Source organism: Takifugu flavidus, chromosome 12, assembly GCF_003711565.1.
Source record: "Takifugu flavidus isolate HTHZ2018 chromosome 12, ASM371156v2, whole genome shotgun sequence".
Classification (NCBI taxonomy): Eukaryota; Metazoa; Chordata; class Actinopteri; order Tetraodontiformes; family Tetraodontidae; genus Takifugu; species Takifugu flavidus.
The window spans coordinates 167,583-183,596 of NC_079531.1; the positions used below are offsets into that span (position 1 = coordinate 167,583).

At 52.0% G+C, this 16,014-nt stretch overlaps 1 protein-coding gene and 1 long non-coding RNA gene across 3 annotated transcripts; both read right to left on the bottom strand.

Annotated features, from left to right (window-relative positions):
• Positions 1–21: 21 nt before the first annotated feature.
• On the bottom strand, positions 22–10,890 carry LOC130534465 (fibroblast growth factor 12-like). Of its 2 annotated transcripts, none has more exons than XM_057048557.1 (5): positions 10,609–10,890; positions 3,515–3,625; positions 1,936–2,039; positions 595–793; positions 22–238 (listed from the first exon to the last, which is right to left on the bottom strand). In XM_057048557.1, exons 1-5 carry the CDS (start codon positions 10,634–10,636, stop codon positions 84–86), a joined length of 597 nt encoding a protein of 198 aa, XP_056904537.1. In that variant the 5' UTR covers positions 10,637–10,890; the 3' UTR covers positions 22–83. The 2 variants fall into 2 exon arrangements, with proteins under 2 accessions (XP_056904537.1, XP_056904538.1); XM_057048558.1 differs by lacking the exon at positions 10,609–10,890 and adding an exon at positions 5,348–5,911.
• Positions 10,891–13,488: 2,598 nt separating this feature from the next.
• On the bottom strand, positions 13,489–15,890 carry LOC130534466 (uncharacterized). The gene is made up of 2 exons (XR_008952900.1): positions 15,650–15,890; positions 13,489–14,671 (listed from the first exon to the last, which is right to left on the bottom strand). It is a non-coding gene; the product is annotated as an uncharacterized LOC130534466 (long non-coding RNA).
• Positions 15,891–16,014: the final 124 nt, after the last annotated feature.

Consider the following 16,014-nt stretch of genomic DNA (forward strand, 5'->3'; position numbering starts at 1 on the left):
TATTTAAATACAAGCAGAAGCTTTTCAGTGGTTTGGGGCGAGGGGCAGCTGTCCTGCTGCTCCTGTAGGGGGCGCACTGGAGGCTACGAGGCCTCCTGCTCTGTGCAGTCCTCCTGCGGCTCCTCCATCACCACGTTCCTGCTCCTCTCACGCTCGCCGCCGTTGAGTGTCGGACTCCTGGACGACTTCAGAAGCTTCTCCTCCAACTCGTGAAGAGATGGCTCCTTATACATGCACACTATGGGATGGAGTTACTGCGTTATCAACCATCACCTGGGGACTGACGGACGACACTGACTCTTCTGTTTGTGAAGGTCAAACTGCATAAGCTAAAATATGAAACAATCTCACAAAGCTGAATTAAATGTGTATCTATATTCTAATCATGACTGGGAGCAAACGTGCGCTCTTCCTATGGAATGACGTATTAACGCCAACGTTCCTCTTCAGCTGAATTAGGAACTAAAACTGTGGAGTGAAGCTGAAGGACGCGGATGAAGAGCTGGACACTTCCTGTGTCCTGCTTCCTGCTTCCTGTTTGCTTCTTGGCTGCATTTAGGTCATTGAGGTGAATTTCATGGACTAGCGCGTTACCTTCGATGGGTCTGGGGACAAAGTGTGCGCAGGGTTTGGTCTTCTTCACACGGTTCCCCTTCATGATGACGCCGTCTTTGTTCAGGCCCAGAAACCAGGCCCGACCCGACTCATGCTGCCGGTAGAGTGTCGACGAGTAAATCACGTAGTAGTTCTCAAAGACCGACTCCTTAAACTTACACTCGGCTGTGAACACATCCTACACACACACACACACACACACACACACACACACACACCACACACACACACAACACACACACACACCACACACACACACACACACCACACACACACACACACACCACACACACACAGGTTTGTCCTTCTATCTATTTGAGGCCTTTTATAGATATCAGCCTCTTATCTCAATGTTTTCTGAACCCTGACACGAACCTGAACCTGATTTCTCAACTTGAAACCAACTCTGAACTCTGAACCAGACCTGTGAACTTGTGGTGTTAGGTCTCCACCTCCTCCCCTACCTCCTCTCCTCCTCCCACCGACATCCAGACTACCTATCCATCTCTCTCCTCCCTCCCTCCTAAAGATCAACCCTACCTCTCTCCTACCCACACTCCCTATCTCTACTCCCTCCCTCAAGCCCCCCCTCCTCCATTCTCTCAACAATCATCGGGGAATGACGGACGACAATGACTCTTCGGTTTTGAAGGTCAAACTGCATAAGCTAAAATATGTAAAAAGAAAGAGGTAACACTTAGAAAGAGAAAGAAAAGAAAGAGAAAAAAGAAACAGAAAGAAAGAAAAAAAGAGAAAGAAAAGAAAGAGAAAAAAGAAAAGAAGAGAGAGAAGAAAGAGAGAAAAAAGAAAGAAAGAGAAGAAAGAAAGAGAAAGAAAAGAAGAGAGAAAAGACGGAAAGAGAGCTAGAGAATCTAATACAAAATCCCGAGAACCAATCAAGAGAAAAGACCCAAAAGAAAGAGCAAAACTCAGGAAAGAGAAAGGAAAGATAGAGACTAAACTAGACTAAGAACAGAACGAGAAAAACGCCTTGCGCCCTCATCCACGAGGATCCACAAGAAGGACAAGCTACCTATCCCTCCCCTCTCTTCTCCCACTGCCAAAGCCCGACCTCCAAAACACTCTCCTACCCTCCCTCTCTCCCCCCTCCCTCTCCCTCTCCCTCCCCTCCTCTCCCTCCCTCCCCCCTCCTTCCCTAGCCTCTCCCTCCCCTCTCTCTCCTCTCCTCCCCTCCTTCCCTCCCCCCCCCGCCAGAGTGGACCATCAACGTCCTGACCAACAGGCCTCAGGACACTAAAGCTCCACAGGAGCGTGTAGAGGAACAACGCGTGTGACGTGTTGGTGGCGTGGGCGACTCACTGATGTGTACAGGAAGCCTTCTGCATTCATGGCCACATAGAGCCCCGCCTTCACCCCCTGGATGGCTACGACCCTCAACCCCACCGGGATCAGGTTAAAGAGAGCTGAAAATAGAGGGGGGGGGAGGGAGGGAGAGGGAGGGTGGGGAGGAGAGGGGAGGGAGAGAGAGGGAGGGAGGGTGGGAGGAGGAGAGAGAGGCGGGGGGGGAGAGGGAGGGAGAGAGAAGGAGAGGGAGGAGGGAGGCGAGGAGGAGAGAGAGGGGGGGGACGGAGAGGGAGGGAGAGAGAGGGAGGGAGGGAGGGAGGGAGGGAAGGGGGTGGGGAGACGGAGGGAGGGAGGGGGGAGAGGAGGGAGAGAGAGGAGGGGGGGGAGGAGGGGGGGGAGAGAAGGGGAGGGAGGGATGAGGGGGATGGAGGAGAGAGGGGGTGGGGGGGAGGGAGGGAGGGAGGGTGGGGGAGGGAGGAGAGGGAGGGGGTGGGGGGGAGAGAGGAGGGAGAGCGGAGAGGGACGGAGGAGGAGAGAGAGGGGGGGGAGAGGAAGAGAGGAGGAGGGGGGGAGGGCGCCGGGGGGGAGGAGGGAGGGGGGGAGAAGGAGGAGCGGTCAGGGGGGAGAAAGAGGGAGAGAGGGTGGGGGGTATGGGAGGAGGGTGGGGGGAGAGAGGAGAGGGAGGGAGGGGGGAGAGGGAGAAGAGAGGGAGGCGTGGGGGGGAGACGGAGGGAGAGAGGGGGGGGGAGGAGGGGGGGGAGGGAGGGAGGGAGGGGAGGGTGGGAGGAGGAGAGAGAGGGGGGGGGAGGGAAGGGGGGAGAGGAAGAGAGGGGGGGGGAGGAGGGAGGGGGGGGAGAAGGAGGGAGGAGGGGGGAGAAGGAGGGACGAGAGGGTGGGGGGGGGCTAGGAACAGGCGGGGGGGGAGGAGAGAGGGAGGGAGGGAAGAGGGAGGAGAGGGAGATGGAGGGAGAGAGGGGGGGGGAGAGAGAGAGAGGGAGGGAGGAGAGGGAGGGTGGGAGGAGAAGGGAGGGGAGGGAGAGGGAGGGAGGAGAGAGAGGGAGGGAGGGTAGGGTGGGGAGGAGGAGGAGAGGGGGGAGGAGAGAGGGAGGGGGGAGAGAGGAAGAGAGGGAGGGAGGGAGGGGGGGAGAGGAGGAGAGAGGGGGAGAGAGGGGGGAGGGGAGAGAGGGAGGGGGGGAGAGGAGGAGAGGGGGGAGAGGAAGAGAGGGAGGGAGGGAGGGTGGGAGGAGGAGAGAGAGGGGGAGAGAGAGGGAGGGGGGAGAGGAAGAGAGGGAGGGAGGAGGAGGGAGGGGGGGGAGGAGGAGGAGGAGAGGGGGGGAGACAGAGGGAGAGAGGGTGGGGGGAGGGGGAGAGGGGGAGGGAGATAATAGAGAGAGAATATTTGCTCAACATATTCAATAGTAACTGCTTTTAGACGCCATGTCAGGCGCCATGTTAGACGCCATGTTGGACGCCCATGTGGACGCCATGTTAGACGCCATGTTGGACGCCATGTTAGACGCCATGTTGGACGCCATGTCAAGCGCCATGTTAGACGCCATGTCGGGCGCCATGTCGGGCGTGGAGGACCACTCACTGTTGTCGCTGTTCTCGTCCTTGGTTCCTCCGACGGTTCCGTCTGGGTTCATCTGCAGGAAGAAGCTCTGCTCGCTGAAGAGACGCGTCACGATTCCTTTGAGCTGCGACTCTGAAACACACACGGTGACACAGATGTAGCATGTAGCATGTAGCATGACGTCACATTAAGCCTTCAGAACCAGACAGAGCTCATTGCTGCATTAGCTCTCCTGCTAACAGAGGCTACTCTGCTACTGATGCAACAGTGCCAACAAACCTCGTTAATCAGGGTCAGGATCAGGGTTAGGATCAGGGTTAGGGTTAGGATCAGGGTTAGGATCAGGGTTAGGGTTAAGGTTAGGATCAGGGTTAGGGTTAAGGTTAGGATCAGGGTTAGGATCAGGGTTAGGGTTAAGGTTAGGATCAGGGTTAGGATCAGGGTCAGGATCAGGGTTAGGGTAGGGTTAAGGTTAGGATCAGGGTTAGGATCAGGGTTAGGGTTAGGATCAGGGTTAGGGTTAAGGTAGGATCAGGGTTAGGATCAGGGTTAGGATCAGGGTTAGGGTTAGGATCAGGGTTAGGGTTAGGGTTAAGGTTAGGATCAGGGTTAGGATCAGGGTTAGGGTCAGGGTTAGGTTAGGATCAGGGTTAGGGTTAGGATCAGGGTTAGGATCAGGGTTAGGATCAGGGTTAGGGTCAGGGTTAGGGTCAGGGTTAAGGTTAGGATCAGGGTTAGGGTTAGGGTCAGGGTTAAGGTTAGGATCAGGGTTAGGGTTAGGGTCAGGGTCAGGTCAGGGTTAGGGTCAGGGTTAGGATCAGGGTCAGGGTTAGGATCAGGGTCAGGGTTAGGGTTAGGGTTAGGGTCAGGGTCAGGGTGAGGGTTAGGGTTAGGGTCAGGGTCAGGGTCAGGGTCAGGGTTACGATCAGGGTCAGGGTTAGGATCAGGGTCAGGGTCAGGGTCAGAGTCAGGGTTAGGGTTAGGGTCAGGGTTAGGATCAGGGTCAGGGTTAGGGTCAGGGTTAGGGTTAGGGTCAGGATCAGGGTCAGGGTCAGGGTCAGGGTTAGGGTCAGGATCAGGGTCAGGGTCAGGGTCAGGGTCAGGGTTAGAGGGTTAGGGTTAGAGGGTCAGGATCAGGGTTAGGGTTAGGGTCAGGGTCAGGGTCAGGGTCAGGGTTAGGGTCAGGGTTAGGGTTAGGGTTAAGGTTAGGATCAGGGTTAGGATCAGGGTTAGGGTTAGGATCAGGGTTAGGGTTAGGGTTAGGGTTAAGGTTAGGATCAGGGTTAGGATCAGGGTTAGGGTCAGGGTAAGGTTAGGATCAGGGTTAGGGTTAGGATCAGGGTTAGGATCAGGGTTAGGATCAGGGTTAGGGTCAGGGTTAGGGTCAGGGTTAAGGTTAGGATCAGGGTTAGGGTTAGGGTCAGGGTCAGGGTTAAGGTTAGGATCAGGGTTAGGGTTAGGGTCAGGGTCAGGGTCAGGGTCAGGGTTAGGGTCAGGGTTAGGGTCAGGGTTAGGGTCAGGATCAGGGTTTAGGGTTAGGGTCAGGGTTAGGGTCAGGGTCAGGGTCAGGGTCAGGATCAGGATCAGGGTTAGGGTCAGGGTTAGCATTGCTGTGGCTGCAGCTTGTACAACGGAACAGGCTAACAAGTGCAGCAGTGTGGAACTCTTCTACTCAGTTAGCAGGTAAACCCAGGTCAACCTTAGCTGGGTTGATGTTGCTGCTGTTTGTCAGCTTTACTCATTAAACCCACCTGATTTTCGTCTCTCAGGCTGTTTTTTGCCACTGCAGAATGGAAATTTGTTGAAGACGGTAAAGATACGTCGCTCTAACACAGATCTGGACTCTTTACTCACACTAGAATGTCTCTTGTTGCTGCCAACCTTTTCGCTGTTGGACTCTCGAGCCCGACGCCTCTGTCGGATGAGGGAGCTAGCGATAGCTGCGGCCATTTTCCTGATGGTTCCAGGATGGGTTTCTGGAGCTACGTGTCTGAAGAACTGAGATCGCTAAGTGCACCTGCATCCAGACATTTTCTTTCAATTTAAAGTCTGTGGGTTGTTGGATTTGACAGCGCATGTTGATGTCAGAAGAGCTGTGAAAGCTTCAGCTAAACACCAAAAAGCTTCACGTGCAGAAGCCCAAACAGGAGAACGAGAGTAGCTGGAGGAGAAGAAGAGGAGGAAAGAGAAGATCCAGAGCTGGCCGAGACGAGCGTCCTCGTTCAGATCGTTCGCTCCTTCTCATCTCCTCAGAGGGAGTGAAGTAGAGGAGGAGGAAAAGAGGAGGAGCAACCCAGGAGAAGGGGGAGGGGCTTCATTCATCTGCTGAACAAATGTGTAAGTGAGCTGCACCAGTTTCATGTTGCTTCTGAATTCACTGAAATATTCAACACTCATTACCCAACCCTAACCCTCTAACCCTAACCTAACCCTCTAACCTAACCCTCTAACCCGAACCTAACCCGCGAACCGAACCCTCGAACCCGAACCGAACCCGCGAACCCGAACCCGCGAACCCGAACCGAACCCGCGAACCCGAACCCGCGAACCCGAACCCGCGAACCCGAACCCGCGAACCCTAACCCTCGAACCCGCGAACCCGCGAACCCTAACCCGCGAACCCGAACCGAACCCGCGAACCGAACCCGCGAACCCGCGAACCCTAACCCGCGAACCGAACCGAACCCGCGAACCCGAACCCGCGCACCCGAACCTAACCCTCAAACCCTAACCCAACCCGAACCCGCTAACCCTAACCGAACCCGCGAACCCTAACCCTCTAACCCTAACCTAACCCTCTAACCCTAACCCTCTAACCCTAACCTAACCCTCTAACCCTAACCAAACCCTAACCCTCTCACCCTAACCTAACCCTCAAACCCTAACCCAACCCTAACCCTCTAACCCTAACCCTCTAACCCTAACCTAACCTAACCCAACCCTAACCCTCTAACCCTAACCCAACCCTAACCCTAACCTAACCCTCACCTAACCCTAACACAGTGGTCGCCATGACAACAGTCCTTTCCTTCTCTGGATTAATGTGAGGAGCAGCTTGACTTCTGAACACAAGAAGCAGAACCACAACAGAAAAATGCCCCGCAGCTAAAAGGGCTACGCCGCGGCTACGCTAGGCTCTCTGCTCCTCAGCATCATCAGTTTGATCTTTGCAGTCTGGGAATATTAAATTAAGGGAATTGAATTGTTCGACCTGGATCCGTTGGAACTTTCACGCCAGGAAATTAAGCGACCACTGAACGCACCACAGAACCAAATGTAGGTCTAGAAAATCCAGGTCACCCTCTTTAATTCTAGACTTTTATTGGGGTCATCGCACCTACGCAGAGGGACCACGACGAAGATGAGGAACATCTTCATCACCAGCTGACGCTGAGCAACCTGAGACCACCAGGAAGAGCCAAAGCCACAGGTGTCCCACAACCTGGATACTCCCGAGTGTTTGAGGACTCACAAAGACTTCAGAAACTCTCAGCAGCAGACTCATCTGTGGAGATCATTGATTGATTGATTGATTGATTGAAACAGTTTGTTCATCCTCTGCTAATCCAGGAAATGAATTAATTAGCGCAGCCGTCATTAAACACACCTGCACACAAATAACTCAAGGTTAAAGCAGAACTGTCTTAACTCTGTGCAGAGTGGATGAAAGGTTGCCCTCATCTTGGATGGCATCCTGTCTTCCTCCAACAGAGTCCAGCTCAGAGTCCAGTTCAGAGTCCAGTTCAGAGTCCAGCTCAGAGTCCAGCTCACAGTCCAGCTCACAGTCCAGCTCAGAGTCCAGTTCAGAGTCCAGCTCAGAGTCCAGCTCAGAGTCCAGCTCAGAGTCCAGTCAGAGTCCAGCTCAGAGTCCAGCTCAGAGTCCAGCTCACAGTCCAGCTCACAGTCCAGCTCACAGTCCAGCTCAGAGTCCAGCTCAGAGTCCAGCTCAGCGTAACCATAACCCTAACCCTAGCACCCTAACCCTAGCACCCTAACCCTAGCACCATAACCCTAACCCTAACCAAACCCAAGCACCCTAAACCCGAACCCTATCACCCTAACCAAACCCTAGCACCATAACCCGAACCCTAGCACCCTAACCTAACCCTAGTACCCTAACCCTAGCACCCTAACCTAACCCTAGTACCCTAACCCTAGCACCCTAACTTAATCCTAGGACCCTAACCTAACCCTAGCACCCTAACCCTAGCACTCTAGCACCCTAACGCCCTAACCTAACCCTAGCACCCTAACCATAGCACCATAACCCCTAACCCTAGCACCCTAACCCTAACCCTAGCACCATATCTCTAACCCTAGCACCATATCCCTAACCTTAGCACCCTAACCCTAACCCTAGCACCATAACCCTAACCCTAGCACCCTAACCCCTAACCCTAGCACCATATCCCTAACCCTAGCACCCTAATCCTAACCCTAACCCCTAACCCTAGCACCATAACCCTAACCCTAGCACCCTAACCCTAACCCCTAACCCTAGCACCATAACCCTAACCCTAGCACCCTAGCTCTAGCACCATAACCATAACCCTAGCACCCTAACCCTAGCACCATAACCCTAACCCTAGCACCCTAACCCCTAACCCTAGCACCCTAACACCATAACCCTAACCCCTAACCCTAGCACCATAACCCCTAACCCTAGCACCCTAACCCTAGCACCCTAACCTAACCCTAGCACCCTAACTCTAGCACCATAACCCTAACCCCTAACCCTAGCACCCTAACCCTAGCACCATATCCCTAACCCTAGCACCCTAACCCTAACCCTAGCACCATAACCCTAACCCTAGCACCCTAACCCTAGCACCCTAACTCTAGCACCATAGCCCTAACCCTAGCACCCTAACCCTAGCACCATAACCCTAGCACCATAACCCTAACCCTAGCACCCTAACCCTAGCACCCTAACCCTAGCACCATAACCCTAACCCTAGCACCCTAACTCTAGCACCATAACCCTAGCACCATAACCCTAGCACCATAACCCTAACCCTAGCACCCTAACTCTAGCACCCTAACCTAACCCCTAACCCTAGCACCCTAACCCTAGCACCATATCCTAACCCTAGCACCCTAACCCTAACCCTAGCACCATAACCCTAACCCTAGCACCATAACCCTAGCACCCTAACCCTAGCACCATAACCCTAACCCTAGCACCCTAACTCTAGCACCATAACCCTAGCACCCTAACCCTAGCACCCTAACCTAACCCTAGCACCCTAACTCTAGCACCAAACCCTAACCCCTAACCCTAGCACCCTAACCCTAGCACCATATCCCTAACCCTAGCACCTAACCCCTAACCCTAGCACCATAACCCTAACCCTAGCACCCTAACTCTAGCACCATAACCCTAGCACCATAACCCTAGCACCATAACCCTAACCCTAGCACCCTAACTCTAGCACCCTAACCTAACCCTAGCACCCTAACTCTAGCACCAAACCCTAACCCCTAACCCTAGCACCCTAACCCTAGCACCATATCCCTAACCCTAGCACCCTAACCCTAACCCTAGCACCATAACCCTAACCCTAGCACCATAACCCTAGCACCCTAACCCTAGCACCATAACCCTAACCCTAGCACCCTAACTCTAGCACCATAAACCTAGCACCCTAACCTAGCACCATAACCCTAACCCTAGCACCCTAACTCTAGCACCATAACCCTAACCCTAGCACCATAACCCTAACCCTAGCACCCTAACTCTAGCACCATAACCCTAACCCTAGCACCAAACCCTAACCCTAGCACCCTAACTCTAGCACCCTAACCCTAGCACCCTAACCCTAGCACCCTAACTCTAGCACCATAACCCTAGCACCCTAACCCTAGCACCATAACCCTAGCACCCTAACTCTAGCACCATAACCCTAGCACCATAACCTAGCACCCTAACCCTAGCACCCTAACTCTAGCACCATAACCCTAGCACCCTAACTCTAGCACCATAACCCTAGCACCCTAACTCTAGCACCATAACCCTAGCACCATAACCCTAGCACCCTAACCCTAGCACCCTAACCCTAGCACCATAACCCTAGCACCCTAACCCTAGCACCCTAACCCTAGCACCATAACCCTAGCACCCTAACCCTAGCACCATAACCCTAGCACCCTAACCCTAGCACCCTAACCCTAACCCCTTACCCTAAGTTATTAATGTGCTTGTGCCTGCTGATCCATTTGGCTTTAATTGTTTCTCCAATTGTTTTAATTAGTTCTCCGGGTCTTTTCTTTGTGATGGAAGAACTAAGTTCGTTAGGGCATCACCTCTCAGGAGGCTGGAGAAGGCGACTGTTATGAAGACAGAGACTGTGTGTGTCTGTGTGTGTGTGAGAGTGTGTTGTGTGTGGGTGTGTGTGTGTGTGTCTGTGTCTGTGGGTGGGTGGTCTGTGGTGAGTGTGTGAGTGTGTCTGTGTGTGTGTGTGTCTGTGGGTCTGTGTGTGTGTGTCTGTGTGTGTGTGTGTGTGGGTGGGTGGGTGGGTCTGTGTGTGAGTGTGTCTGTGTGTGTGTGTGTGTGTGTGTCTGTGGGTGGGTGGGTCTGTGTGTGAGTGTGTCTGTCTGTGTGTGTGTGTGTGTGTGTCAGGTTTCAGGACGTCCCTACAGACTTGTGTATGTGATCTGAGATCAATAAAGTGTGTAAACAAACAAAGGCAACCTCACATCACCCTAACCCTCCCGTAACCTCATCAAAAGAGGGTTAGCTTCCATTTTAGGCAACAGAAGCAGTGCTAAGCTAACTGTGTTGACTTGCACAAACATGTGAACGGTAGAAAATGACTGCAGTACCCACAATGCACCGCTGCATGAAGAGTCGGGGACACACCCAGAGAAGCAACTTCATGACTGTCTGTTTCCTGTGTGTCACACCTCTGTCAGCCTCCATGTTGTTTGTGATCTCTCTTCACCTCCCTGCCAGTCTTTTTGCGCACCCCTACACGCGTGCGCGCACACACACACACATACTCATCCCATAATACCCGCACCTAACAACTGTGATGCAGCAGCACCTTCCCAAATACTGCAGTGCACTTTTACCCAGCATGCAGTAGCCAAAGTTGCCCCTCCATCACGTCTCCTACCTGGCGCGGCCTTTTCTTTGCCCTCCATCTTCCGCTCGGTTCGGTTCGGTTCGGTTCGGTTCGGTTCGGCCCAGAATACCAGCTGCTTGATCAGGTGTAGTCACAGATCTGCTCGGGATCTGGTCAGGGCTGAAGCACCGACGGATCGATAGCGAGATTCTTCTTCTGCTGGTTTCTCTTCTTCACGCTTTTGCCTCCTGCGGACTTTGCGGCGCGTGCCTCCACCTGAGCTGCGGCGCGCGGCAGCCTCCAGTAGCCCTGACTGCGGCAGGCAGATCGCTGAGGCTCGGTGTGGGCGGGGTCTAAACGTTGAGCCCCGCCCACTGCGTTTGACTCGCTATTGAGTGGCAATGAAGGGGCTGTTTTACGGTCTAAAACCCACTTTTTATTTCATATAAATATACAATTACATCCGATGTCGGCACTCATGTTATACGTCCAAAGGCTCACTAGCTCATGTATGTTTTTGAAGTGATCTATATTAAACTGTTCTCCTGTTATCTTGTATCGGGCCACAGTGATGGCACAGGTGTTAAGAGCTTCAGTCCTGTAGCCACCTTGAAGTCATGATGACATCAGCAAAGAGACCTGGGGTAGAATAAAAGAAATTATACATGCTAACAGATGTATTAGGGCAACAACGCTAAGCTAAATGTAGCTGGAACTATGCCACCGTCATTGAGACGTAAAAAAAGGAAAGCTTGAAAACAGAGATACAACGTCTCCATATCTCAAAACAGCACCTCCCTGAACTATGCATCTTAAACAGGACATTTTCCTGATCCTGAAATCCTGAACTGTGCCCACACCACTTCTTCATCATGTGACCTGACGTCTCTTTTTGGGCGACAGTGAAAGCATGAATTCATTGTTTTCATATTAAGGTCATTTCGGTGGAGTTGGTGCTAAAAATGAACGTTGCACTTCTGAGGAGCGACGTGTCACACGACAGTGTAGAGGGCAAACGAGAGGTATCGTAGATATAATATCGTCTATATTCTCCTACTGATGCAGCTCTTTTTCAGAACAGCACTTTCAGCTTGCTGTTGCATCAAAATATTGCAGAAGAAAAAAATACTAGCTGATATTTCAAGTACAAGTAAATAAAACAAAGATTTTTAATTTCTGTATATACTGTACAATGTACATAGCAATGTACATAAGAGTCTTTTATTTTTATTTTTCTTTTTTCTTTTAGTACTTTTCTGTATTGTACACCACGGGCTACCGCTGTAACGTGCAATTTCCCCGATGTGGGATCAATAAAGTCTTTTATCCTTATCCTTTATTTCATTTTGATCAATAATGGCGAAACTCCAGATGCTGGCTGTTGCTTAACCTCCATTAAAGTAATAAAATAGTGTTCCTTCCTTCTCTGTCTCACAAATATTGGAAAAATAGCACAAGTAAATATCAAAGACGCACTTCCCTCTTTATTGCCCAAGGTGGCGCTACTCTCTGGCGCTACTTTTCCTCGTGCGCGCCTCACCCTGGGGGTAGGCGTGGCTCAACCGTTGAGCCACGCCTACCCCCTACCCTCCATCTGCAGGCTGCTCTCGCCTTCTCTCCATTGCGGTTTGCGTGACGTCATCACTGGCGTTTTTTTTAAGGTGGAATGATGATGAATAAGGGGAGGAGCCACAGTGCATCCATACATGTTGCTTTATTCTATAGAACATATATGGCCTGATGTCTCCTGGATGGATGGATGGATGGATGGATGGATGGATAGATAGATAGATAGATAGATAGATAGATAGATAGATAGATAGATAGATAGATGGCAGGAAATGATGTCACTGACATAAATGTAATTCTTATGTAACATGAATTGTTTCTATAAATAATTTATTTGTGGTTTAACGAATGAATTAAACCATAAATTTCCCCAATGTGGGATCAATACAGTTGATCCTTATCCTTAAAATGTTTACAATGGATCTTATTATATACTGTATATATGTCTATATACTGTATATATGTCTTATGTCTTATTTTTATTTTATTTATCTTATTCTAGTGTGGTCTTCTTTATGTTGAACGTCGCAGCGTCTCACCAAGACAAATTCCTAGTTTGTGTAATACTGTGTATTACATGAACAATGGCAATAAACCTGCTTCTGATTCTGATTCTGATTCTTCTTATTAAAGTGCATCTTTAAAACAAACACAAACATCAAAGCTGGATATTCTGGATTCGAGGAGGTGTTCTGGTCGCACCACACCTTCAGAGCACTGCCCAGGGACCCCCGAGCAAGGTGCCAACCACCAGATGCTCACATGGGGGGGCCCTGCAATGGGATAGAACGTTCCTTGGATTGGGGCGTAAAGCGTTGGTTCAGAAGGTCCATTACCATTAACATTAGATGTTGATGACCAGTTCTGCTTGAAGTATTATTTGAAGTATTGAAGCATTAAAAGAACCATTTGAATGCATCACTTTTTATGTCAGCTAGCATACAGCTAACTGCTCGTGACTGGTGCTTCCTCACAGCTCAGCCAACAGGATCACAACCTCCACTTGATCCCAAATCCATCAGGTTTCCTGAAAACCCGTTGGTTCTCTGGTCCTCACAATGTTGCTAATGCTTCCTGTTGAACCCCCCCCGAGCTTCTCAGAAAGCCCTGCAACATCTGGGATGACCGCGGTGTTCCGTTTCGTGACCCATTCTTCTGTCTCAGGCTATTTTAGAGGATTTGATGAAGGACCAGCCGGTAGCAGCAGGTTTGGAGGCCTGGTGGGCACCTTGTGGGCCCGGTGGTGTCAGGTTCTGAGGACTCCCTTGTGCTCCAGTGGCTGGTGGAGTCAGAAAAGAAAGTTGCTCTTATTCCACTACCAGAACTACCAGGACCAGGAGGAGCTTCACAGTGAGATTCAAATGAGGAAACATCATCCATCTTTAATTGACACGTGAAAATCATGTGATCCTTTAATTAGTGACAGTAAAATATGAAATATATACAAATAAAAAAATAAAATGACAAAATAAAATGACTTCAAGCCTCTCCGGTCCGAGCTGTTGATCAGTCTGACCTGTGATCAGTGAAGAAGACACAGAAACAACTGGGAGGTCACACGAATGAGGTGGGAGGGGCTAGGCCAACAGGGGGAGGGGCTAGGCCAACATGGGGAGGGGCTAAACCATCAGGTGGTGGGGGCTAAACCAACAGGTGAGAGGGGCTAAACCAACAGACGGGAGGGGCTAAACCAGCAGGGGGAGGGGCTAAACCAGCAGGTGGTGGGGGCTAAACCAACAAGGGGAGGGGCTAAACCAACATGTGGGAGGAGCTAAACCAACAAGTGGGAGGGACTAAACCAACAGGTGGTGGGGGCTAAACCAACAAGGGAAGGGGCTAAACCAACAAGTGGTGGGGGCTAAACCAACAAGGGGAGGGGTTAACACCAGCAGGGGGAGGGGTTAACACTGGCAGGGGAGGGGTTAACACCAACAGGAGGAGGGGTTAACACCAACATGGGGAGGGGTAACACCCGCAGGGGCGGGGCTAACGCCAGCAGGGGGAGGGGTAACACCAGCAGGGGGAGGGGCTAACACAGCAGGTACCAAAAGGAGTCCAGTCTCCTCTGATCATACGATCACACACTGAACAGTGAAACACGAGTGTGTGTCGTCAGTGTGAACTGGCCTGTTGCTACACGTGCACATGCGTGTGTGACGACACTGGACTCACAACTAAAAGCAGACAGGGCAGCTCACAGATGAGGTTCTACCACAGGATGTTCTGCAGCCTCAGGTCCACATCTGGAGGTGGTAGAACCAGCCCAGAGGATCCCGAAGCCTCCAGCACCGCGTAAACGAGCTTTGGGGGGTTTCAGGACTTTTGGATTATTCATCTCGTATTTACATTTGAGCTTTAAGGACAATTAAAAACATCCTTTTGATGGAGCAACTAATCAAATTAGCATTAGAACATATTTGCTTCTTAGCTTTCATGTTATGTGAGCAGGATCTTACAAAAGACCTTTAGAGGTCCAGGATGGACCAAAGTCAGCGTTTAATGTTCCTCCTGAACAGGTGATGGACATTTAACGTGGACATTTCTCCTGCTCAAGTTTAGATGTTAAGGAGAAGAACATTTCTGCTGCTTCTAACTTCAGAACAAACAAACATCAGCAGCTTAGAAGGTGATGAATATCTTCATGAACGTTGAACATCTTCATGAAGGTTGAACATGTTCATGAAGGTTGAACATCTTCATGAAGGTTGAACATCTGCCATATTCTGTCGTGCTCACAGGATGTTAAAGTGTGCCGGTACAACAGGAACCATGTAGATCCAACTCTGGCCCAACTGGCTGGTTTTGAGGCTCCAGCAACGCTCTCCCCAGCTCTCTCCAGCTCTCTCCAGCTCTCTCCAGCTCTCTCCATCTCTCCCCAGCTCTCTCCATCTCTCCCCAGCTCTCTCCAGCTCTCTCAGCTCTCCCCGCTCCTCCAGCTCTCTCCATCTCTCCCCAGCTCTCTCCAGCTCTCTCCCAGCTCTCTCCCAGCTCTCTCCAGCTCTCCCCATCTCTCCCCATCTCTCCAGCTCTCTCCCAGCTCTCTCAGCTCTCCCAGCTCTCCCAGCTCTCTCCATCTCTCCCCAGCTCTCTCCAGCTCTCTCCAGCTCTCCCCATCTCTCCCCAGCTCTCTCCAGCTCTCTCCAGCTCTCTCCAGCTCTCCCAGCTCTCTCCAGCTCTCTCCAGCTCTCCCCAGCTCTCTCCAGCTCTCTCCAGCTCTCTCCCAGCTCTCTCCAGCTCTCTCCCAGCTCTCTCCCAGCTCTCTCCCATCTCTCTCCAGCTCTCTCCAGCCTCCCAGCTCTCCCCATCTCTCCCCAGCTCTCTCCCATCTCTCTCCAGTCTCTCCAGCTCTCCCCATCTCTCCCCAGCTCTACCCAGCTCTCTCCACTCTCCCCATCTCTCCCCAGCTCTCTCCAGCTCTCTCCAGCTCTCCCCATCTCTCTCAGCTCTCCCCAGCTCTCTCCAGCTCTCTCCAGCTCTCCCCAGCTCTCTCCAGCTCTCTCCCAGCTCTCTCCCAGCTCTCCACAGCTCTCTCCCAGCTCTCTCCAGCTCTCTCCCAGCTCTCTCCATCTCTCCCCAGCTCTCCCCAGCTCTCTCCATCTCTCTCCAGCTCTCCCGCTCTCTCCAGCTCTCTCCAGCTCTCCCCAGCTCTCTCCAGCTCTCCCCAGCTCTCCCCATCTCTCTCCAGCTTCTCCAGCTCTCCCCATCTCTCCCCAGCTCTCCCAGCTCTCTCCAGCTCTCCCCAGCTCTCTCCATCTCTCTCCAGCTCTCCCCAGCTCTCCCAGCTCTCCCCAGCTCTCTCTCCAGCTCTCTCCAGCTCTCTCCAGCTCTCTCCAGCTCTCCCCAGCTCTCCCCATCTCTCTCAGCTCTCTCCATCTCTCTCCAGCTCCC

What these genes read in the sequence shown, in the direction of transcription:
- LOC130534465 (XM_057048557.1), bottom strand. Translation starts at nt 10,636, where the DNA reads ATGGAGGGCAAAGAAAAGGCCGCGCCAG. An exon ending in CAAAGAAAAGGCCGCGCCAG is followed by an intron (nt 3,626 to 10,608) that starts GTAGGAGACGTG and finishes TGTGTGTTTCAG; the next exon opens with AGTCGCAGCTCAAAGGAATC. An exon ending in GGACGAGAACAGCGACAACA is followed by an intron (nt 2,040 to 3,514) that starts GTGAGTGGTCCT and finishes CTCTATTTTCAG; the next exon opens with CTCTCTTTAACCTGATCCCG.